We start from the raw sequence: 26467 nt of genomic DNA on the forward strand, positions 1-26467 counted from the left end.
CAGTCCCATGAAAAGTCACCTCAGCTGTGCTGCAGGCCTGATGACCTTACTGATTTTGCGATCGCGTGGCTGTGATTATGTCCACAAAAACAAATCAGTTATCGCAAACCTCAGGAACCAGAATCCTCAGGAAATGGAGTATCGGGATTGTTTTAATTTTTCCTTAACTAAGATCCAAAAGGCTTAATAAGCATTGTTGACTACTGTCAATACACTGAAAACAACTCAATCCTTGTTAACGATTCCATTTTGTATAATCATGGCTGTACCTGTTCTAAACTCTGTGGTTTGTGTGCGGGTTCTGATACTTAATGTTCACATGTACTTGCTTCTGGTAATTTTCCTCTCTTTTCAAACAGTGTGGTATAAGCATATCTACTCTCAAGTATTTAAGGGTTCTAATTAGAGAACATTCACTGAGCATCTGCTTTGTTAATAATAGCCATTGTGCTGGTTGCTCTGGAGATAATAGAACACAGTCCCATACTCAATATATTTATCATATATATACTTTTAAAGATAATATTAACATTGTATTGACAGTGCTTGTGAAAAGGGGGAGATCTTCTAATTAAAACAATAAGAATAGCTAAAAGAAAAACATATTTACAAATTATAGCCCAACTTTCGATTGGACTTGTCATTGAGGAAGTTCCCTTCCATTAGATATTCATTTTTCCTTCACTAAGCTTTTTGCTTAATGGTTATGAGAAAAGTAGCACTCCTTTGCTTTCAAAATATCAATACATTTTTAGGGATCTTTAAGGAGTTAGAGTTGGGAAGTACCATCAAAATTAATATATAAAGTCTATGTTCAAGATTCCATGAATTGGGTTTCTGGGAAATTAAATATACTTCTGAGCCAACTTTCTTAGAAGGAGCTAGCCATGCAAATTCTGGAAACCATAGAAATCATTTAATACTAGATATAAATGATCATTTATATCTACTTTCCAAAAGTCTCTCAAACATCTGTAGGGATAGGTTATTAAGTGATTTTCAGCCATGAGGTCATTGTTTGTTTGGCATAAATTAAGAGGCCATGTCACAGAAATGCTGCCCAAGCCTTTCCTTGGCACAGACTGGGCTGGGGAGCTGCTTTCCATACATCATATAGGAAAGGCAGTGCTTTCCTTCTGGGGCAGTGGGACCCAGGGTGGGGTGATCTGGAAGTGTTTCATGGAAACACCAGGGAGGCTGTGGGACTCCCTGGGAAGACAAAGTCAGAAGGTCAAGAGAAGTGGACCTGGTATCAACACCGTAGTCATTCGATGAGGACTGAGGTGGGGAGGACGGGTTCCACCAAAGACGTGGAACCAGTGGAGCTGGAGCAGTTCCAGTGGTGAGCCAGGGGTGTTTGAGTTAGATGTGGGATCTCGTCTCGGGTCTACCACTACCCTTATTCACCTGAGACCTTGAGAAATGAACAGCTTTCTGATCCTCAGTTTTATCATCTCTAAAATGAGAGTAATACTCACCTGCCAGAGTAATCAGGAGGATTAAATTTGATAAAGATGACTTATCTCCAGTATATTCCTTTCACAAAGCATTTTTCACATAGTTTCTCATTTAATACTCAATCCCCCTTGGGGTTAAGTTAGGTACTGTAACTGTCCCCATGTTAAAGATGAAAAAAAATAAGGCTCAAAGCTGTTACTTGCCCGAGGTGACAGACCTAGAAAGGGCCAGAGCAAGGACTTAGACCTGGAATCCTGATGCCAGTTCCTGGTCCTGCACTTGAGAAGAATCTGCCCAGTGCCTCCCAGTGGCCAAGCAGACTAGACCCAGTTCCCCGAGGTTGCACAGAAGAGCTCCAGCAGCTACAATATTTCACCCTTCGATAAGGGTAAACATTCAAGAGGTGAGGCCTCCAAAAGAATTGATGAAAGAGGTGTATCAAGAAACCTTGCAGCTAAGGCTTAGATGGCAGCTTTTCTCCAACTCCATAAACAGCCTGACATTAACTTATCACCACCATAGAGACAGAACAGATTGTATACCTGGGCCATTGCAGATAGGAACCCAAAGCTCAGATGGCAAAGGGATTGGTAGTATGCTGGTCCCAAAGGTTGCAAATCATTCCCTTCATGAATGGTCCCAACAGTTTCGAAGAAAAGACTTGTCTTGGAAAATACCAACTTGAGCATCTAAATTTGGGAAATTAAGAACATTCACAATGAAAAGGTCTCTTTAAAGAAAAAAAAAGTGTACACTATTGTTTTCCTGAGACCACCCACATGTTGGGAGATAATTCATAGACAGTGCTGTCATGGTGTAGTCTGAACTCCTGAATGGCTTGGGGCAGTCACCATGACAACGAGCTCATCTTAAAATATCCATTTAACTAACTCACCATTGGAACAGTGACCTATGAGAAAGGAGTGGCCTCTCAGGATCGCTGGGGGTTTTCTTACAGCTCTTTTGTTCTTGGTTGCTCCGGCCCAGTTCTGTCTGTAACCCCAGTTGCTAAGACACATGCCACAATCTTTAAAGAAACAGAGCAACTCACCAGGAGGAACGTGCTTCAAATCTTATAAAGGAAAATATGAGAAACAGAATTGGTTTTCTGGGGCTTAATCACTAAACAGAAGTACAGTAAGACTCTTAAAGTCTACTTCTAAAGTTTGAAAATGGGGGAGGAAAAATCTTAAAAAGGCTGAATATCAGGTGAACGCTGGAAGTCCGATCCCTTTTCTAAACTGTGATCCTCTTGCTGTCTTTCAGTTTGCTCAACACTAAGTGAGTGGCCAGTGCACTTAGGTTCTCTGGTACCATGTCCTGCTTCTTGTAGAAGTTTACGTGCCAGGCTTTAGAAACATTGAATGTTTGTAGATTCCCACTAACTCTCTTTAGCTGGAGAGTATTTCAGACAAAGTTGAAATTGTTGGAAATACTCTGTTTCCTAGGGAATTTGTATTAATGGGCAAAATTCACAGCTTTACTTAAGGTGGCCTGTCACTAGGTTGAAAATGCCCCTGTCCACTTTTAATCACTGTATTTTAAGAATATATTTGGAGTTGTTTTTAAGTTCTAAATAGTAGTAGTAGTAATAATAGCTAACTTTTTCTCTGCACTTACCCATGTACCGGGCATGTTTTAAGCACTTTACAGAGGCTAACTCGGTGCCACTCAGCTACAAAGTGTTCAGTTAATTTTACTTTCGTGTTTATTTCATCAGCCAAATCTCTTTACTGATTTGGTTGAGTTCCAGCTAGTTCTTTCCTATCTCTATTTCATATAAGACGTGGATTTTTATGTAATTTTAAGGTGGTTATCATTTCCTCTGAGTGTTTCGAGGATCAGTACCACTTTGATTGAAGAACCATGTGAGATCTCCCTCTACCACCCTCCCTCAAAGATACCTGTTTTCTTCAGTCAACTCGGAGGTTGATAATCTCTAAGTAAACTGGTAGATTGCAAGTCGTCATAGTAGTAAGCCTCATGGTGATTATGTCAGTGTTAACAAAGGGGAAGAAAATATCCTAGATTCTTAATGGAAAAAGGACCGGTCGGTCAAACAGACAGGAAACACTTAAGACAGACCATTAAATTAATTAAATATTAATTTGTGATAAATAGGACTGCATCACAAAATTTCTTAAGAAATGATTAGGCAAGACACAAAACTGGGAGAGAACATTCACAACACATCCCCGACAGAGAACTTACATCCAGATCAAAGAGCTACCACAAACAAAAGCAAACAAACTGAAAACAGGCAAGACAGTTGAACGCACTCCCCATAAAGGAAGGTATGTGAGTGACCGAATGAGCACATGAAAAGGGGGAAACACTCTCAGGCATCAGGGAAGTGCAGCTGAGGTACCATACTCACCCATTTGAATGACTGACAGTAACAAATGTTGGTGAGGGTGTGGAACAACTGGAACTCTCATGCTTAGCTGGCAGGAGTGCAGAGGGATGTGCTTGGGACAGCTTCCTGATGCAGTTAGATGTAGACTTATACCCAGCCCTTCTGCTCCTAGGTATTCACGCAAGAAAAAGAGAAACTTAAGTCCTCAAGATCTGTACAAAAATGTTCATAGTACTCTTCCTATATAAAAACTCCAAACTGGAAACAGTGCAAATACTTGTCAAAAAGCAAATGGATACATCAAAGTATAGGCATATGATAGAGTACTTATTCTTCAGTAAAAGGAACAACTACTGAATCGATTACGTGGATGAATCTCGTAGGCACAAGAGAGTGCGTAGTGTTTGATTGCATTTGCATGAACTTCTAGAGTAGGCAAAACAAATTACAGAATGAGAAGTCAGAATAGTGTTTACCTCTTAGGGGTGGAGGTGGGCTGTCTTGATGGAGTAGTGTTAGATGGTGTAGTCAGTAGTCAAAGAATCATTCAACTGAGACTTTGCACTTTATTTCTATAATTTGTTTTTAATTGTCTACATTAAAAAATATTAATTCTTTGCAGCAAGATCAGAGAGCCCTTTGTATGAATTAAGTCATCTGCTGATTTATAGCCTAAATTATTAAAATTTAGCTAGATGCATCATCATTACTTGTATCAGCTGCATTTCTGGTCAGTGCCTGATCTCCTGTCAATAGCAGAGTCACTGAATTTATTTTATTTTATTCAGAGTGGGTCAGAATACTTTACAGATGAAATATAGACGGGGACAAATGCCTCTCCATGTACTTTTTGTTGTTGCAGAGTTCGCATAAACCACGCCAGGTCTACAAGGCCCCCAATGTTATACAGTTATTACTTTAGGGACCACAATGTTGTTATAAATTTATTGACCAGGACTTTTCTTTTTCTTGAAGGTGTACAAGGGAGAAGAAGCCACATTCCAAATCTCAGGCCTCCAGACCAACACAGACTACAGGTTCCGCGTGTGTGCGTGTCGTCGCTGTTTAGACACCTCTCAGGAGCTAAGCGGAGCTTTCAGCCCCTCTGCGGCTTTTGTACTACAACGAAGTGAGGTCATGCTTACAGGGGACATGGGGAGCTTAGATGATCCCAAAATGAAGAGCATGATGCCTACTGATGAACAGTTTGCAGCCCTCATTGTGGTTGGCTTTGCAACTTTGTCCATTTTATTTGCCTTTATATTACAGTATTTCTTAATGAAGTAAACAAACCCAACAAAACTAGAGGTATGAATTTAATTAATGCTACACATTTTAATACACACATTTATTCAGATACTCCCCTTTTTAAGCCCTTTTGTTCTTTGATTTATATACTTGTTTTACAGATTTAGCTAGGAAAAAAATATCAGTGTTTTGGTGCACCTTTTTGAAATGCAAAACTAGGAAGAGGTTAAACTGGATTTAAAAAAAAAGAAAAAAAAAAAAAAAAAAGCAAACCAGATACCAAAAGCTAGCTTACGTTTTCTTTTAAAATTTTCAGATTTGCCTCTATTCTGTTTTCACTGATGTCTTTTGCAAGCCTTTGATTTTTTTTTTTTCCATGTCACCATTTAGTAATTTATATTCACCTGTCACTTCTTATGTCTTGATCATCTGTACCTGTGAACATGAATCACAGTGTGTGTAGTTACAGGGCTAGGATTTCAGTGTTGTCAGAGTATCACCACACAGCAACCACACACAGAAGATGTGTTCACTCAGATAAGGCTGCCCTAAACAACCATTTTGTCACTCAGTTATTTAACTGTGTTTAGCTCATTGAGATCAAAATGTGTACTTTAAAATGTTTTAATAATCTGTATTTCTTATGATTTTAACACTATGAGCTGCCTGTCTAAGAAATCAAGTAACCAAAATGCATCTATAAATTATGGAGCATTGTAGATTTTACCACATCAATTCATAGCAGTAACTTTTCGAGGGCATTGTGCAATAGTTAGTTGTTTCCTTGTTCAGCTATTTTAAAAGCTGCTTTAACTTGTTTGTCTGTCTTTGTATATAACTACTTCTGATCTAATCACTAGAGTTATTATATTCTGTTATGTTTGACCAGAATTATATGACGAGAACTGGTGACAGTTTAGTGCCTCTGCCCATTGTCCATGACTTACACTAATTGTGATCAATCTTCTTACACATCAGCTCATTAATTTTGGAAGATTTGCCTTTAGGCTATTCAATGAAGTATCAATGAAGTGATTGAATTTCAGTAGCTTAATTCAGTGCACATAATACTAATCTAACAGCAGGTGAAAATTGATAAAGCCCAAAAGAGTCATCTAAATTTGTAGTTCCTATTTTTGTGGGGTTGACCTGGCCATGTGTGGAGAGGGAATGGTATTTGGTGGTAATAAGCACAGGGTGTTTGGGGGGTCAAGGAGCCTAGATTATCTCCCTGGATCTGTCACTAACTTGCTGCGTGATCTGAACACGTCACTTTACCTCTCTGTGCCTCAGTTTTCCCATGCATTAAAAATAAAAAATAAAATGGGGATTCTAATGTTCGTAAGTGCTTTGAGATCCTTGATCTATAGGTGCTATTGGAGTGCAAAGTGTTACTCTTGCATGTTTATTCTGAGTCATGAGATAATCAATTTTAACCCAAAGTCATTGGATTATTTATATGAAGTCCATAATGTTCACGTACCTCAGGGACATTTAAGAGTTGGAGGTGCAAATATATTCCAAAAGGGTGCAACAGACACAGTGTATCCCCCTGCTTCTGTTTTTGTATATTTTTGCTACTTGGTTTTTCTTGATCATAGCTATTTTGTGCTTGGTCTGTGTTGTCTTAAAATGCAGTATCCTGTACTAGCTTATTATATTCCCATACCAAAGTCATGGGGAAACCAACATTATTTTGTTTTTGGTTTATTTATACTATATTCTGCATACAGTACTTTAAATGCCAATTACAGTGCAATCTTTATTTATTGTAAAATTTTTTAAATGTACTTATGTACTAATTTTCCCTTGTAGCATGTTATTTTTTTGTGTTTTATACTTTTGTAATTTTAGGTCAGTCTCGTTCCTTGGCAACATGTGTAGTATTGTCATTCTTCTGACATTTTCTTGTGTTTTTAAAGATAAAGAGCATCTAGTGCATTAAATGCCAAAAAAAATCCATTGTCAGCGATTGAAACGTTTACATGTACCCAAGAAAAACATAATCATCTCTTGAAAGAAAGTGCTAAGATCAATGAATTATTCTGTGTGCCTACGTTGATGTAATAAGTACTACTAGAAAGTTCTGTATTTTGTTATTGACTAGAATAATTAGTTTAATTATTAGCCTTGCAAACTGCTGGCATCAGGTGAAATTTTTTTGCCAAAGTTCTGGCCTTCCAAAACTCATCCCTCTATTTAAATGTGTATTATGATCCACTGTAACACTGCATCTGCATTTTCTGAAACAATCTCATGCAGGTGTTTTGGGGAAAAGGCATTTCATAAGCAATGAAGATTCAACTGAGTACGAGAACCCTGTCTTCAGGAGAAAAAAAAAAAAAGTCCCTTTTTTGGAAACACTTCAGAACTGCTGCTATAAAGAAATTCTCTGAATTGGTTGGAATTTTTTTAATGAAATAATACTTTAAGCCAAAATTGCTATGAATATTTGATCTTTGAGATTTTCATACTATCTATCTGTTTAACCACCAGAAAGCTGTTGTGTGTGAAACACTAGCTGACGGCACTTTATTTTATTGCTCTCCGTTATTCGGTGTCATTATAATCCCTTCAGTCAAAAAGTTATTACACTATCTGGCACTGTTTTCTATCACAAATATGTATATGTGATATTGATATATAACTATATATATATTGCCATTACACATGAACAATAAAATAAAGTGTTATGTTAACCTTCTCTCTTTGCCCTTTTGCAATATGTAGGAACGAGTGAGTGGCTTTCTGATGCTCTATATGTCAAACTCCTCCCTGGCACAAGAAATTCCAGTCATGTGAAGCAAAATGCCCTTTGTCCTCAAAGAAATTGTTTAAAAAGAAAACAACTTTTTAAAAAGATTTTTTGCATATTACCTGCCTTGTTCTTATCAACTTGAAATGTTGGCATTTTCTAACCGTGTTTTGTTGGCTACAGTAATTCAGTATTCCTGTCAAAATTGAAAAGTGCCCTAACTGAATGTGTTTGAATGTTATCCTTGCACAATTCTTTAAATTGAAAGACAAAATGTTTTACCTCACTGTTGGACATACATTCCAAGCTTTTCAACTTTAGGAGAAAAAAAAAAATAATCATATGTTTTCCTGTAAATTTTAGACTATTTCATATACATTGTATTAAAACTGCCATATCAATTTTAATGTATAGATTTTGCAAATACTATGCTATATGTAATACCTAACTGTATCTGTAGTGTATATGTAATATATTTATGCCCAATAAATGTTTTAATTCTTTCTGACTTAAGTAGGGTTCTTCTGCCATGAATAGGATTGCTTTTGTTGTTGTTACTTTTTAAAAACTTAAACCACACCCCAGAAGTTGTAAATTCAAATGCGTTCATAGGCCAGGCAAGTGGCATAGCGCACGGTGCTGGCTGTACCATCTAAAGGGGCGGCTGCCACCCACAACCACGTAGGCTGATGTTTCAGAAGTAAAGCAACTACACGCCAATTTAAAAAAAAAAAGAGCAGCAGCAGCTACAAATCCAGATCTCCCTAAATGGGCCAACTAACATGGGATTGCGGACCGTAAAGGCCCATGGGCTGTCTGTCAGTTCTTTGTCAGAGTCTGTGGGGATAAAGAGTGTGTCTTTTTTAACATTTTATCTATATGCCAGACTTAGGAAACCAGGCCTAGCTCTTTTCACTTAACACCTGGGGTGCACCTTCTCCATGACAGACTCGCACAGTTTTGACCTCCTTCCCTCCTCCGGGTCTCATTCAACAACAACAATGGCAATAAAGTGTAGTGTTCCTACTACAGTCATGGTTTCACCCTGATGTTTAGATTGTTTTGCTAGGAATCCCCACTATCTTTTTTTTCCCCTGAGGGAAAAATGAATGGGGGAACCGATCGTTTATAACGAAAAGCTTTCTTTCTCATAAAGAATACCGATAATCATTCTTTTGGGTAAAAGTGACAAGTTGAACACATCAAATTTTGCATGCTCCTGACACTCCACTCCTGAAAATACAGTAAAGGATTTTTTTTTAAAGTCATAACTGCTCTCAACACAGAAGAATGGGAATTGTTAGCACCAGAATTTTGGAAACCTGACTGAAGAAAGCTGAATTCTCATTTAGTGGGGGAGAAAATGAGCACCAACTCAATTTATATGCAGAATACACTGCAGGCTCTAAAACGGACAGAAGCGTGTCCCTTTAAAGGGAGGGTGAAGAGGGAGAGGAACCTAAAATAGTATTGGTAGAAAGCTGTTAAAAGTGCCATTACATCTATAAAATCCCTCCCTACTTTCTTTCAGCTGGACAACTGCTCCTCCACCCTTGCAGAAACCAAAAGTTTATCCACAGGAGAAGGTAAAATAGACTTGGACTTAGAGACCTTAGAGACCTGGACTTAGAGAATGTTAGTCTTACCGGAAGATGAAGTGGTTCAGCCAGAGCACCCTTTGGTGATCCTTCTCAGCCTTGGCTACACAGTAACACCACTGGGAAGCTTTTCAAAATCCCTATGTTCAGACCCTACACCAATAAAACGAATATTTCTGGAGTATCAACGTTTTTTAAAGATCCCCAGGTGATTCCACTGTACAGCCAAGATCGAGAACCACTGTCCTAAGGTGAAACTCCTGGTCAACAATCCTCTATCAGCTTTTTAGTCCTCCAGCTTAGCCAAAGGTAACCTGACATCTGATGAAAGCTGCTAACATGAATGAAAAGTCCAAAGCCAACAACTTGGAAGAATCAGAGGCTAAGGGGGAAGAACCTTCAGAAAATGACCCTATCCCCAGAGAGATGAGAAGAAAACAGTCATCTGTAGACTAAGGGTAAGATGCTGTGGAAGAGGGACACGTGAAGAACCTGGAAACGTTCTTGGAAATTAGAAACTCAGCAGAAGGGTTGGAAGCTGGAATTGAGACTAACCTAAAAATAGAGCAAAAAAATGGAAAGATAAGATCAGGATCAGACCAGGACATTCAATATCTAAATAATAGGGACTTCAGAAAGAATAGAAAGTGTAGGGGATGAAGTCTTCAAACATCTGAGTTTCCAGAGTGAAAGGGCACGAGGGAGCTCACCACAGCGGATGGGACTAGAGCCTCTGTCAAGGCACACCATCTTGAAATTTCCAAACAGTGGGACCAAGAGAAGCTCCCCAACATGCTGAAAAACCGGTCACATGGAAGGGCTAGATGTCAGAGTAGATGTGTGCTTCTCAGTAGCAACACTGGAAACAAGGAATCCGTCAGGCAGGTATGTCAAGATTTTGAAAGAGAAAGGTTTCCCACCTGCTTACTCTCAGTCAAGGGTAAAGTATCATGAAGCCATTTTTAGAAATTGGAGCCCTCACAGCTTTGCCTCCCGTGCACCCTTCCTCAGGAAGCTGCTAGAGGGTATGCTCTCCTATATGAGTGGATAAACCAAGAAAGAAGCATCCATGGGATTCCGCCTTCAGTGCTGTTCGCGCAGGTCAGAAGTTGGCTCTCTGGCCCTTTGCCTCAGAAGGATTTATGCAGCTTTCATTTTATCACTTCCCTACCCCCCAGTCATGGTGGGCGAGCACACGCACACACACTCGCACACACTTCCCTCTACAGAGAGAAGACAGAATGACCCTTTTAAACACTTTGCCTTGGGCTAATTAAACTAACAATTAAATCTGTGTACCGGTACTGGTACCCTTTATTCAGGGTGGTAACTTAAAAAAAGTTCCCACCTCCACTGCTAGACTCTAAGTGCCTCAAAAGCTGGGGGAAGGGAACATGTACCCAGGGCAGCAAGTCTCATTCAGCTCTGCAGCACACAGCATATTCTCTGGCACGTAATAGAAGCTAAAAAAAGGTTTGTTGAATTCAGTTGACTGATTTGGTCGGAAAAGTTCACATAGCAGTGATGAGAGCCATAAGATACTCGCTGCTCCAAACTGTAGTCTTTTGCCACGGTGTGTTATTTTGGGTGCAGTATTTTGATTTTTTAAAAATTATAGTCAATAAATTAAAATGTGGCAATTTCCCACAAAATACTGGGATTCCAGATTCCACTGAAGTTTGAGAGACCCAGCAACTCTAGGTCTTGTTCTGGAATCGTGCTTATGGACAGGGGTGAATAGTAGCTGTCCTTGTTGGTTGGCATTTGCTCTGCACCTGACCACATTTCCCACCAAATCCCAGACATGAATATGGATGATGATGTCTCGTCTAACAGAAGAAAAATTCTTGGCCTTGTTTCCATCAACAGTGAGAAAACGGGGGGCGGGACTTCCAAGAATGATGGAGTGAGGGGAGGGTGCCTGTACATCTGCTCTTCCACAGAAGCAACAAAAATACTGGCAAAATAAAATTGTCCCGAACGTTCTGAAAACTTTTTTCAGAGCTCCAGAAATTAACCAAATGCTTATAACAATCTGAACCTTGGTAAGAACTGCAGCTTTTGTGGTATTTTAACTCAGTCTACACCCTACACCCTACCCCACCCCAGCTCCACACTAGTCTTGAAAAACAGCAGCCCTGCGACCACTAGAGGGGGCACACTGGGTTTGGAGCACCTCAAAATGGCTCATCCCAGCGCATTGTCACCATCTAACCCGTCTCACAGGCTCTCTGGAAAAGCCCCACTGGCAGGGTGGTTGTACTTAACCTGCCTCAGAGCTTGCTCTGTGGGAAAGCCTTATACCCAGGGCATTTGTTGAAAGATAGTCAGTGCAATTGTTTAACCCTGCAGCTGCTTGAGGCTGCAATACCAGCGGGGGTAAACAAGAGCTGGCCCAAAACTGCAAGATCTGGGGAATGAGATGTCCTCGGGGGCTTTTAAAAGCTTGCAACATAGTTCTTGGGGTCTAGAAGGCCACGTGCATGTGCAGGGCTGTGTGCACGCTCAGCAAAGACCTGAGAAGGCCCCGATTTCACTTCTGACTGATCTTCAGGCCTTGTGCAGCCAGGGAGCGAAGGTTAAGGCAGAATTGTAAATTCCCTGTGCATTGAAGGTGCGCTCCAGCATACAGAGCCCCTTGACTTTGTCAAGAGAGACTGACTGGCTCAAGGCATTTAAGGAAATCTGTGAGCATTCTTTAACTGACCATTAAACACAACAGATATTCTAGTGGCCAGATGCAAAGAAAGAAGTCTGGAAGGATACAATCTGAATTCATAACTTGGATTAACCCTAGTGAGGAGTGGGGAGGTGATGATCAAAGAGAATTTTAGTCTTAACTGTAATATGTTTGCCTTTTAGATGAAAGATGAATTTATGTATTGTGTAATAAAAATTAGTTTTATGGTAAACAAAACCATACAGAAGAAATAAAATTCCTCCCCCTTTTCTGAGCCAAAGGATAAATAAAGATGCTCCTTAATTTTTTCCCCTAGGACAAAGGTACAGATTTTGTTTTCTATCTGAACAAGTTATAAGAGAAATGTGTTCAATTTGGATGAACACAATTTCTTGCAGTCATGAGCCATTGAATGCTTATGATTTTCCACTATAATTGTTTCCCAAAGTGAGGAGGCATAGAAGATAGCTAAGTGGTTACTGTCAACACCTTTTAAATTATGTAGTTTTTGTCATCTGGGCTAGGGAAAATTGTAACTAGCATATCAAAGAGAAACATAAGATTAAAGTGGATATTTAAGTTTACAAAAGAAACAGAACAAGTAAATAGTGCAGGTGCTACTCAGATATGGCAGAAATCATAGGGCTGATAAGCAAATGACTAAAGTTTGAGAACAATGCACTGTGGAACCCTGCCTCCTAAAAATACAAATGGGTCTATGCAACACAACACATGTTTTAAGTTAGCGGCTGCAAATATATTCTTTTTTTCCTCAGGTAAAAAGAGTTATTTTAGGGGAAAAGAAATGGGAATAAAAATCACAATCCACATGGAGTTGGAAATTGAACTGAACTAGAAAGTTCATATCGCTGATCCCTACCAGCCTCAATAACCTGCTTATACCTTCCTGTCTTACTGGGCATATCTTCACATTTGATACTTAGGAATATTCACAAGACTAAGAATTAGCTTTCCTTTTTTTTTTTAATTAAGAAGTTGAATATTTTATTATTAAACTGTTTCTTATTTTCCTGCAAAGCTGTTGCTTCACTGTATGAAAATAGCACCTGCAAACACAGTATATTGCAAAATTAAGATAGTAATGTTCTTCATTGGACACTCTACAACTAACAAACTTTTCTCCACTGCCAGTTATTTCCAGTGGGAAGATGGTTGAGTATTTTGACCCAAATCCGGGGATGGCTGTGAGCAAGTTACAATATCATATAAGGCTTAAGATAGCAATGTTATCCTTGAATTACATAATTTTTATAACTAGTTTTACCACAGATAATTTCAGGAATTCTGAATATTATAACTGGAGACTAGCCTAAAAATCATAGGGTGTTGTGAAAAAGATGCATAGTGTTTATCTGAAGTCATTAGGAGGTTAAGGGGTATTTTCTTCAGGAAACATTGTTGCAAGTAGTTTCTTTTGCTAAAAATTGCCTTTTAAAAATCTATCCACCACTAATTTAAGACAACTATGCTAGATTAAGTTGTTTCAAACTAGTTTATTTAGGGGTTCCATTTTCACTCCTCAATAGATTTTATGTATTTCTCATATGCTTCTTCACTCATTAGTTCATCTAGTTCACCTAGTTCATTAATTTCAGTTACTTCTGATAGAGGAGAATAGGGTTCACTACTAGCTTTCACACTTTCCAAAGCACCAAATTCCTCTTGTTTGTTCAATTTTGTCTCAACTTCAGGCAGACTACAGTAAACAACAACTCCCACAGCTTCCTGTGAAAAATTGCTGATTCCCACTGTTCCAACACTGTTTTCTGTTGGTACCCATTCATGTTTGTCTGTGAATTTATGCACCGACACCAGAGCGGGGCCGGTGCGCCGAGCCCAGAGGGCGCCCACCCACAGTCCCCAGGGCAGCAGCGGTCAGGGTCGCATTGGGCGCAAAGATGGCCCGCAGCCTACAGACCGCGGCCTGCACGCTCCGCGCCACTTGCAGCGCCATGTTCGCAGCAAGAATTAGCTTTTCTAAAGTTACAGTGCTTTTGCCCGAACCCTGAAGGTTCAAAAATGTTATTTTTGCAGAGCCTGAGATAAGAAATAATAGATTTTGGGTTTGCAATAGTCACGTGGGAGAGAAGGAAAAAATAATGGGTCTCTATTGATTTGTCTGCCACCCCCTCCTCTGGGCAGTGAGCTAGGGGTATCCTGTCACACCTCCAACTCCATCCACTTGGTTCTCCACAAGTTGTTGTGTTTTTCAAAAAATCCCCTGCCCAGACTTAAGGACATTATTCTAGGAATGGGTCCCTAACCGTTTGGGATTAAGAATCAAGTTAGTCTTGCTCTAATGCCAGAACTGCAAGATGAAAACCTTGAAAATTTTGAGCAACTGGTTTTCTTGGTGTAGAGCAAGCCAGTGGTCGGTAAGAGAAAATATGCTGGCAGGAAAAGAGAAGCAAAAAAGAGGGGCAAAGATGTGATAGGGGATCCCTAGTTAAGGCCTCATTTATTCTGTCCTTAGTTTCTCTGAGATCTCTTCCCCGGTTTCCTTATGCCCCTTTGTGTTTAAGCTACTTGGACTTGGGTTTCTGACACCAGAGACCGGAAGGTTCCCAACTAGGATAGAAAGCATGTAAGACCTATCCCGTATTGCAAAACGGGTTTATTTAAATTATTATATACAGGAGAGTGATCAAGATGGAAGAATAGTAGGATGTGAAGCTCACCGCCTCCCACAAACACAACAAAAATACATCTACATGTGGAACAATTCTCACAGAATACCTATTGAACTCTGGCAGAAGACCTCAGACTACTGAAAGGGCAAGAAAATCTCCACATACCTGGGTAGGAAAAAAGAAAAGAAAAAAGGCAAGAGAGAAATCGGGATGGGACCTGCACCCCCAGGAGGAAGCTGTGAAAGAGGAAAGGTTCCTGCACCCTGGGAAGCCCCCTCACTGGCGGGGAGATCAGCCAGGACAGAGGGGTAGCTTCAGAGCCTCAAAGGAAAGCACAGAAGCTGATTTGTGGCAGCCAGAGCAGAGGGAGAACTGCACAGTCAGTGCCGCCACCCTGCACTCCCCAGGCTGATGCACGTGTCCACCAGTGCTGGCAGGGGCTGGGTGCTGGAACTCAGGCTTCGGAGATCAGAACCAAGGAGAGGGCTGGGGGTGGCTGTGTGGAGACAGATGCGGGGGGCTGGAATTCAGTGCGACTTCAGGAGGGGGTGTACATAGAGGAAGCTTGGGACACCTTAGAGGCCAGGCGCCATTGTTTGGGGGGGTGCCCGAGGGGAGTGGCGGGACCTGGATTGTAGCCTTTTTCCCTGTGCGTACACTCACAGAGAGGAGGACTCTGGTTGCACAGGCTCCAGGGGCAATGGCAGACCCCTGCCACCTCCCTCCCAAACCCCGGGAGCAGTCTCAGGCCACTGACACTGCCCCCCTGGATGCCAGGAGTGGTCACAGGCCCCTGCCACCTCCCTCCCAGACTTCAGGAGTGGTTGCAAGCCATGTCCACATGCATAGCGTGTCCCGGGGGCATGCCTGAGCTGCCTGCCACTGCCAAGAACCCCAAGACTGGGCACCAGCCACCGCATCTGCACACCCCTTATCAAGGGGATAATGACCAGCGCACACTGAGGAAAGAGGTGACAGGCATCCATACTAAAAACAGCCCTCACATCAAATATATTGAACTCACACAAGCTACACAGGGATGACCCCACATATAAATAGCCCTCCAAGACCACAGTAGATAAATCTTTCTCCTAAATTCACAGAGTAAGAGAAATATAAGTAAAATGAAGAAACAGAGGAACCACTCCCAGTTAAAAGACCAAGAGCACTCCCCTGAAAGAACTGACAATGAAGCAGACCTCTTCAGTCTAATAGACAACAAATTCAAAAAGGAGATAATGAGAATACTGAAGGAATTAAGAAAGGCTATCAACAGAAATGCAGAGTACTGTAAAAAGGAACTAGAAACTATAAAGAGGAACCAAGAAAAATTAGAAAACTCATTTGCAGAGATGAAAGCTGAGCTAAAGGCAATGAATAGCAAAATGAATAATGCTGAAGAACAAATAAGTGACCTGGAAGATAGAATAATGGAAATCACCCAATCAGGACAGCAGACAGAAAGCCAAATTAAAAAAAAAATGAAAGCAATATAAGACACCTATGGGATAATATAAAGCATGCCAACCTACACATAATAGCGATTCCAGAAGGGGAAGAAAGAGAAAAAAGGATCCAAAATGTATCTTAAGAAATTATAGCTGAAAATTTCCCAAACCTAAAAAAGGAAACAGATATCCAGGTACAGGAAGCATAGAGGGTCCCAAACAAGATAAACCCAAAACAGACCTACAACAAAACATATTATAATAAAAATGGCAAAAGTTAATATAAAGAGAGGATTTTAAAGGTAGCAAGAGAAAAACACAGTTAATTACAAGGGAACCCCCATAAAGCTATCAGCTGATTTCTCTACAGAAACACTGCAGGCCAGAAGGGAGTGGCAAGATATATTCAAAGTCCTGAAAGGGAAAAATCTGCAACCTAGGATACTCTACCCAGCAAGATTATCACTTAGGATAGAAGGAGAGATAAAAAAAATTTCTCAGACAAGCAAAAACTAAATGAATACAGCAATACTAAACCTATCCTAAAGGAAATATTAAAAACTCTTCTCCAAAGAGAAAAGAAGTAAGAATCTATAGGAAAGAGAAAATCACAATTGGAAATCACTTAAATAAGCCAGTACACAGATTTTTTAAATCAAAAAATTTTCTGTGAAAGTGATGATAGCCGCAATGAACAGCAGAAGGATGAACCTGAAGATGTAAAAGATGACATCAAAATCATAAAATGTGGGGGAGGAGAGTAAAAAAATGTAGTTTTTTGTTTTTGTTTTTGTTTTTGTTTTTCCTAGAATGTGTTTGAGGCTATATGACTACCAGTCTAAGGTAAATAGATATAGGAGGGGGTTAACAAACTTCAAAAACAGAGTAACCACAAATCAAAAACATACAATAGAGTCACAGAAACCAAAAAGAAGAGAACATAGGTATAATACAAAAGAAAATCATCAAGCCACAAAAGGAAAAACAAAAAGAAAATGAAAGGGACAAAGACGAAATATAAAATCAATGGGAAAGCAAGGTTGAAGATGGCAATAAATACATATCTATCAATAATTACCTTAAATGTCAATGGAATAAATGCTCCAATCAAAAGACACGGAGTGGCAGATTGGATTAAAAAAACAAGAGCCTACAATATGCTGTCTACAAAAGACACGCTTTAGGGCAAAGGACACACAGATTGAAAGTGAGGGCATGGAAAAAGATAGTTCATGCAAATGGAAATGACAAGAAAGCGGGGGTCATGATACTCATATCAGACAAAATAGACTTTAAAACAAAGGCTATAAAGAAAGATAAAGAAGGACACTATATAATGATAAAAGGATCAAAACAAGAAGAGGATTTTACACTCATCAACATACATGCACCTAATATAGGAGCACCCAAATACATAAAACAAATACTAACAGACATAAATGGAGAAATATACAGGGATACAATAACAGTAGGAGACTTTAACACCCCACTCACATCAACGGACAGATCTTCCAGATAAAGAATCAATAAGGTGACAGAAAGATAGACAAGATGAAAAGGCAGAGGGCTATTCACCAGATGAGGGAACAAGATAAAACCCCAGAAAAGCAACTAAATGAAGTGGAGATAGGCAACCTTCCAGAAAAAGAATTCAGAATAATGATAGTGAAGATGATCCAGGACCTCAGAATAAGAATGGAGGCAAAGATCGAGAAGATGCAAGAAATGTTTAACAAAGAACTAGAAGAATTAAAGAACAAACAAGCAGAGATGAACAATACAATAACTGAAAAGAAAACTACACTAGAAGGAAACAATAGCAGAATACCTGAGGCAGAAGAACGGATAAGTGACCTGGAAGACAGAATGGTGGACTTCACTGCCACGGAACAGACTAAAGATAAAAGAATGAAAAGCAATGAAGACAGCCTAAGAGACCTCTGGGACAACACTAAACACAACAACATTCGCATTATACGGGTCCCAGAAGGAGAAGAGAGAGAGAAAGGACCAGAGAAAATATATGAAGAGATTATAGTCGAAAACTTCCCTAACATGGGAAAGGAAATAGCCACCCAAGTCCAGGAAGTGCAGAGAGACCCATACAGGATAAACCCAAGGAGAAACACGCCGAAACACATAGTAATCAAATTGGCAATAATTAAAGACAAGGAAAAATTATTGAAAGCAGCAAGGGAAAAATGACAAATAACATACAAGGGAACTCCCATAAGGTTAACAGATGATTTCTCAGCAGAAACTCTACAAGCCAGAAGGGAGTGGCATGATATACTTAAAGTGATGAAAGGGAAGAACCTACAACCAAGATTACTCTAGCCGGCAAGGATCTCATTCAGATAAAACGGAGAAATCAAAAGCTTTACAGACAAGCAAAAGCTAAGAGAATTCAGCACCACCATACCACCTCTACAGCAAATGCTAAGGGTACTTCTCTAAGTGGGAAACACAAGAGAAGAAGAGGACCTACAAAAACAAACCCAAAACAATTAAGAAAATGGTAATAGGAACATACATATTGATAATTACCTTAAATGTGAACAGATTAAATGCTCCAACCAAAAGACACAGGCTTGCTGAAAGGATACAAAAACAAGACCCATATATATGCTGTCTACAAGAGACCCACTTCAGACCTAGGGACACATACAGACTCAAAGTGAGGGGATGGAAAAACATATTCCAAGCAAACGGAAATCAAAAGAAAGCTGGAGTAGCTATATTCATATCAGATAAATTAGACTTTAAAATAAAGAATGTTACAAGAGACAAGGAAGGACACTACATAATGATCAAGGGATCAATCCAAGAAGAAGATATAACAATTATAAATATATATGCACCCAACATAGGAGCACCTCAATACATAAGGCAACTGCTAACAGCTATAAAAGAGGAAATTGACAGTAACACAATAATAGTGGGGGACTTTAACACCTCACTTACACCAATGGACAGATCATCCAAAATGAAAATAAATAAGGAAACAGAAGTTTTAAATGACACAATAGACCAGATAGATTTAGTTGATATTTATAGGACATTCCATCCAAAAACAGCAAATTACACTTTCTTCTCAAGTGCGCACGGAACATTCTCCAGGATAGATCACATCTTGGGTCACAAATCAAGCCTCAGTAAATTTAAGAAAATTGAACTCATATCAAACATCTTTTCTGACCACAACGCTATGAGATTAGAAATGAATTACAAGGAAAAAAAACGTGAAAAGCACAAACACGTGGAAGCTAAACGATATGTTACTAAATAACCAAGAGATCACTGAAGAAATCAAAGAGGAAGTCAAAAAATACTTAGAGATAAATGACAATGAAAACACAACGATCCAAAACCTATGGGATGCAGCAAAATCAGTTCTAAGAGGGAAGTTTATAGCTATACAAGCCTACCTCAAGAAACAAGAAAAATCTCAAGTAAACAATCTAACCTTACACCTAAAGGAACTAGAGAAAGAAGAACAAACAAAACCCAAAGTTAGCAGAAGGAAAGAAATCATAAAGATCAGATTGGAAACAAATGAAAAAGAAATGAAGGAAACAATAGCAAAGATCAATAAAACTAAAAGCTGGTTCTTTGAGAAGGTAAAGAAAATTGATAAGCCATTAGCCAGACTCATCAAGAAAAAGAGGGAGAGGACTCAAATCAATAAAATTAGAAATGAAAAAGGAGAAGTTACAACAGACACCGCAGAAATACAAAGCATCCTAAGAGACTACTACAAGCAACTCTATGCCAATAAAATGGACAACCTGGAAGAAATGGACAAATTCTTAGAAACGTATAACCTTCCAAGACTGAACCAGGAAGAAACAGAAAATATGAACAGACCAATCACAAGTAATGAAATTGAAATTGTGATTAAAAATCTTCCAACAAACAAAAGTCCAGGACCAGATGGCTTCACAGTTGAATTCTATCAAACATTTAGAGAAGAGCTAACACCCATCCTTCTCAAACTCTTCCAAAAAATTGCAGAGGAAGGAACACTCCCAAACTCATTCTATGAGGCCACCATCACCCTGATACCAAAACCAGACAAAGATACCACAAAAAAAGAAAATTACAGACCAATATCACTGATGAATATAGATGCAAAAATCCTCAACAAAATACTAGCAAACAGAATCCAACAACACATTAAAAGGATCATACACCACGATCAAGTGGGATTTATCCCAGGGATGCAAGGATTCTTCAATATACGCAAATCAATCAATGTGATACACCATATTAACAAATTGAAGGATAAAAATCATATGATCATCTCAATAGATGCAGAAAAAGCTTTTGACAAAATTCAACACCCATTTATGATAAAAACTCTCCAGAAAGGGGGCGTAGAGGGAACCTACCTCAACATAATAAAGGCCATATATGACAAACCCACAGCAAACATCATTCTCAATGGTGAAAAACTGAAAGCATTTCCTCTAAGATCAGGAACGAGACAAGGATGTCCACTTTCACCACTATTATTCAACATAGTTTTGGAAGTCCTAGCCACAGCAATCAGAGAAGAAAAAGAAATAAAAGGAATACAAACGGGAAAAGAAGAAGTAAAGCTGTCACTGTTTGCAGATGACATGATACTATACATAGAGAATCCTTAAAATGCCACCAGAAAACTACTAGAGCTAATCAATGAATTTGGTAAAGTTGCAGGATACAAAATTAATGCACAGAAATCTCTTGCATTCCTATACACTAATGATGAAAAATCTGAAAGAGAAATTATGTAAACACGCCCATTTAGCATTGCAACAAAAAGAATAAAATACCTAGGAATAAACCTACCTAAGGAGACAAAAGACCTGTATGCAGAAAACTATAAGACACTGATGAAAGAAATTAAAGATGATACCAACAGATGGAGAGATATACCATGTTCTTGGATTGGAAGAATCAATATTGTGAAAATGACTATACTACCCAAAGCAATCTACAGTTTCAATGCAATCTCTATCAAATTACCAATGGCATTTTTTACGGAGCTAGAACAAATCATCTTAAAATTTGTATGGAGACACAAAAGACCCCGAATAGCCAAAGCAGTCTTGAGGGAAAAAAACGAAGCTGGAGGAATCAGACTCCCTGACTTCAGACTATACTACAAAGCTACAGTAATCAAGACAATATGGTACTGGCACAAAAACAGAAACATAGATCAATGGAACAAGATAGAAAGCCCAGAGATTAACCCACGCACCTATGGTCAACTAATCTATGACAAAGGAGGTAAAGATATATAATGGAGAAAAGACAGTCTCTTCAATAAGTGGTGCTGGGAAAACTGGACAGCTGCATGTAAAAGAATGAAATTAGAATAGTCCCTAGCACCATACACAAAAGTAAACTCAAAATGGATTAGGGACCTAAATGTAAGACCGGACACTATAAAACTCTTAGAGGAAAACATAGGAAGAACACTCTTTGACATAAATCACAGCAAGATCTTTTTTGATCCACCTCCTAGAGTAATGGAAATAAAAACAAAAATAAACAAATGGGACCTAATGAAACTTCAAAGCTTTTGCACAGCAAAGGAAACCATAAACAAGACGAAAAGACAACCCTCAGAATGGGAGAAAATATTTGCAAATGAATCAACGGACAAAGGATTAATCTCCAAAATATATAAACAGCTCATTCAGCTCAATATTAAAGAAACAAACACCCCAATCCAAAAATGGGCAGAAGACCTAAATAGACATTTCTCCAAAGAAGACATACAGATGGCCAAGAAGCACATGAAAAGATGCTCAACATCACTAATTATTAGAGAAATGCAAATCAAAACTACAATGAGGTATCACCTCACACCAGTTAGAATGGGCATCATCAGAAAATCTACAAACAACAAATGCTGGAGAGGGTGTGGAGAAAAGGGAACCCTCTTGCACTGTTGGTGGGAATGTAAATGGACACAGCCACTATGGAGAACAATATGGAGGTTCCTTAAAAAACTAAAAATAGAATTACCATATGATCCAGCAATCCCACTACTGGGCATATACCCAGAGAAAACCATAGTTCAAAAAGACACATGCACCCCAATATTCATTACAGCACTATTTACAATAGCCAGGTCATGGAAGCAACCTAAATGCCCATCGACAGACGAATGGATAAAGAAGAAGTGGTACATATATACAATGGAATATTACTCAGCCATAAAAAGGAACGAAATTGAGTCATTTGTTGAGATGTGGATGGATCTAGAGACTGTCATACAGAGTGAAGTAAGTCAGAAAGAGAAAAACAAATATCGTATATTAATGCATGTACGTGGAACCTAGAAAAATGGTACAGATGATCCGGTTTGCAGGGCAGAAGTTGAGACACAGATGTAGAGAACAAACATATGGACACCAAGGGGGGAAAACCACGGTGGGATGGGGATGGTGTTGTGCTGAATTGGGTGATTGGGATTGACATGTATACACTGATGTGTATAAAATTGATGACTGATTAAAAAAAAATACTTTGCTCTCCTAAGTCACTATCTCCAGTTAGCATAATGCAAAATTGTTATTGTAGTATTTCTTCCTACCACACTTTTTACGAAGTATGCAAATATTAATAAAAACTGCATTTTCAGAGGAAAGTAGATAAATTTGCAGCTAGCTGTATTTGTTTATAATTCTAGTTTAAATTAAATGGAAATGAAGTTTGAAACTAAAAAAAAAAAAAAAAAAGAATCAATAAGGCAACAGAGATACAAAATGATGCAATAGAACAGTTAGACTTAATTGATATTTTCAGGACATTACATCCAAAAAAATCAGAATACACATTCTTTTCAAGTGCATATGGAACATTACCTAGGATTGACCACATACTAGGGCACAAAACAAGCCTTAACAAATTTAAGAGGATAGAAGTTATTTCAAGCATCTTTTCTGACCACAACAGTATGAAACTAGAAATCCACCACAGAAAGAAAAATGAGAAAAAAATGATTACATAGAAACTAAACAACATGCTACTAAAAAAACCAATGGGTCAACGATGAAATCAAAAAGGAAATTTAAAAATACTTTGAGAAAAATGACAATGAAAACACAACCATACAAAATCTATGGGATGCAGCAAAAGCAGTCCTTAGAGGGAAGTTCACAGCAATACAAGCCTTCCTCAAAAAACAAGAAAAATCTCAAATAAACAACATAACTTACCACTTAAAAGAATTAGAAAAAGAAGAACAAACAAAACCTAAAGTCAGCAGAAGGAAGGAAATCATAAAGGTCAGAGAGGAAATAAATAAATCAGAGATTAAAAAAATAATAGAGAAAATCAATAAAACCAAGAGCTGGTTCTTTGAAAGGATAAACGAGATTTACAAATCTCTGGCCAAGCTCACCAAGAAGAAAAGAGAGAACACAAATAAACAAAATAAGAAGTGAAAAAGGAGACATAACAACTGATACCGCAGAAATACAAAAAAAACTGTAAGGGACTACTATGAACAATTATATGCCAACAAATTCAACAACCTAGAAGAAATGGACAAGTTTCTAGAAACACACAGCCCACCAAAACTGAATCAAGAAGAAATAGATAACTTGAACAGACCAATCATTTGAAGTGAAATAGAATCTGTAATTTAAAAACTCCCGGGATAGGAGAAGATGGCGGAAGAGTAAGACGCGGAGATCACCTTCCTTCCCACAGATACAGTAGAAATACAGCTACACGTGGAACTGCTCCTACAGAACACCCACTGAACGCTGGCGGAAAACGTCAGACCTCCCAAAAGGCAAGAAACTCCCCCCGTACTTGGGTAGGGCAAAAGAAAAAAGAAATAACAGAGACAAAAGAATAGGGACGGCACCTGCACCAGTGGGAGGGAGCTGTGAAGGAGGAAAGGTTTCCACACACTAGGAAGCTCCTTCGCAGGCAGAGACTGTGGGTGGCAGAGGGGGGAAGCTTCGGAGCCACGGAGGAGAGCGCAGCCACAGGGGTGCGGAGGGCAAAGCGGAGAGACTCCCGCACGGAGGATCAGTGCCGACCAGCACTCACCAGCCCGAGAGGCTTGTCTGCTCACCCGCCAGGGCGGGCGGGGTTGGGAGCTGAGGCTCGGGCTTCGGTCGGATCGCAGGGAGAGGACTGGGGTTGGCGGCGTGAACACAGCCTGAAGGGGTTAGTGCACCACAGCTAGCCGGGAGGGAGTCCGGGAAAAAGTCTGCAGCTGCCGAAGAGGCAAGAAACTTTTTCTTCCCTCTTTGTTTCCTGGTGCGCGAGGAGAGGGGATTCAGAGCGCCGCCTAAACGAACTTCAGAGACGGGCGCGAGCCGCGGCTATCAGCGCAGATCCCACAGCAACAGGGGCGCAGAGGAAAAAACGGAGAGATTCCCGCACAGAGGCTCGGTGCCGAGCAGCGCTCACCAGCCCGAGAGGCTTGTCTGCTCCCCAGCCGGGGCGGGCGGGGCTGGGAGCTGAGGCTCAGCTTTGGTCGGATCGCAGGGAGAGGACTGGGGCTGGCGTCGTGAACACAGCCCTGAAGGGGTTAGCGCACCACAGCTGGCTGAGAGGGAGACCGGGAAAAAGTCTGCAGCTGCCGAAGAGTCAAGAGACTTTTTCTTGCCTCTTTGTTTCGCAGCGCGCAAGGAGAGGGGATTCAGAGCGCCGCCTAAACGAACTCCAGAGACGGGCGCAAGCCGCGGCTATCAGCGCGGACCCCAGAGACGGGGCTGCTGCTGCCACCTCCAAAAATCCTGTGTGCGAGCACAGGTCACTCTCCACACCGCCCCTCCCGGGAGCCTGTGCAGCCCGCCACTGCCAGGGTCCCGTGATCCAGGGACAACTTCCCTGGGAGCACGCACGGCACACCTCAGGCTGGTGCAACGTCACGCCGGCCTCTGACGCCGCAGGCTCGCCCCGCCTCCTCCGTACCGCTCCCTCCCCCGGCCTGAGTGAGCCAGAGCCCCCAAGCAGCTGCTCCTTTAACCCCGTCCTGTCTGGGCGGGGAACAGACGCCCTCAGGCGACCTACACTCAGAGGTGGGTCCAAATCCAAAGCTGATCCCCAGGAGCTGTGCAAACAGAGAAGAGAAGGGGAAATCTCTCCCAGCAGCCTCAGAAGCAGCGGATTAAAACTCCACAAACAACTTGATGTGCCTGCATCTGTTGAATACCTGAATAGACAACGAATCATCCCAAATTCAGGAGGTGGACTTTGGGAGCAGGATATATTAATTTTTCCCCTTTTCCTTTTTTTGTGAGAGTATATGTATATGCTTCTGGGTGAGATTTTGTCTGTATAGCTTTGCTTTATAATAGCTTTATTTTACTTCACTATATTATAGCCTCTTTCTTTCTTTCTTTCTATTTTTTCTCCCTTTTACTCTGAGCCGTGTGGACGAAAGGCTCTTGGTGCTCCAGCCAGGCATCAGGGCCGTACCTCTGAGGTGGGAGAGCCAACTTCAGGATACTGGTGCACAAGAGACCTCCCAGCTCCATGTAATACCAAACGGCAAAAATCTCTCAGAGATCTCCATCTCAACATCAAGACCCAGCATCACTCAATGACCAGCAAGCTACAGTGCTGAACACCCTATGCCAAACAACTAGCAAGACAGGAACACAGCCCCATCCATTAGCAGAGAGGCTGCCTAAAATCATAATAAGGCCACAGACACCCCAAAATACACCACCAGACATGGACGTGCCCACCAGAAAGACAAGATCCAGCCTCATCCACCAGAACTCAGGCACTAGTTCCCTCCACCAGGAAGCCTACAAAACCCACTGAACCAACCTTAGCCACTGGGGACAGATACCAAAAACAACGGGAACTACGAACCTGCAGCCTGTGAAAAGGAGACACCAAACACGGTAAGATAAGCAAAATGAGATGACAGAAAAACACACAGCAGATGAAGGAGCAGGGTCAAAACACACCAGACTTAACAAATGAAGAGGAAATAGGTAGTCTACCTGAAAAAGAATTCAGAATAATGATAGTAAGGATGATCCAAAATCTTGGAAATAGAATAGACAAAATGCAAGAAACATTTAACAAGGACGTAGAAGAACTAAAGAGGAACCAAGCAATGATGAAAAACACAATAAACGAAATTAAAAATACTCTAGATGGGATCAATAGCAGAATAACTGAGGCAGAAGAAAGTATAAGTGACCTGGAAGATAAAATGGTGGAAATAACTACTGCAGAGCAGGATAAAGAAAAAAGAGTGAAAAGAACTGAGGACAGTCTCAGAGACCTCTGGGACAAC

The 26467-nt window shown here is 40.2% G+C and overlaps 1 protein-coding gene and 1 pseudogene across 4 annotated transcripts in view; one reads left to right on the forward strand and one right to left on the reverse strand.

Annotated features, from left to right (window-relative positions):
• FNDC3B (fibronectin type III domain containing 3B) overlaps positions 1-8295 on the forward strand; it is a 350111-nt gene extending 341816 nt beyond the window's left edge. For all 4 annotated transcript variants that reach the window (XM_059920533.1, XM_059920537.1, XM_059920536.1 and 1 more), the window contains exon 26: positions 4790-8295. In XM_059920533.1, the coding sequence (XP_059776516.1) occupies positions 4790-5101 (312 nt within the window). In that variant the 3' untranslated portion in view covers positions 5102-8295. The remainder of the gene's footprint in view (positions 1-4789) is intronic.
• Positions 8296-13570: 5275 nt separating this feature from the next.
• Positions 13571-14070, reverse strand: LOC132365301 (glycine cleavage system H protein, mitochondrial-like; annotated as a pseudogene).
• Positions 14071-26467: the final 12397 nt, after the last annotated feature.

This window comes from Balaenoptera ricei, chromosome 4 (assembly GCF_028023285.1).
Source record: "Balaenoptera ricei isolate mBalRic1 chromosome 4, mBalRic1.hap2, whole genome shotgun sequence".
In the NCBI taxonomy this organism is placed as follows: Eukaryota; Metazoa; Chordata; class Mammalia; order Artiodactyla; family Balaenopteridae; genus Balaenoptera; species Balaenoptera ricei.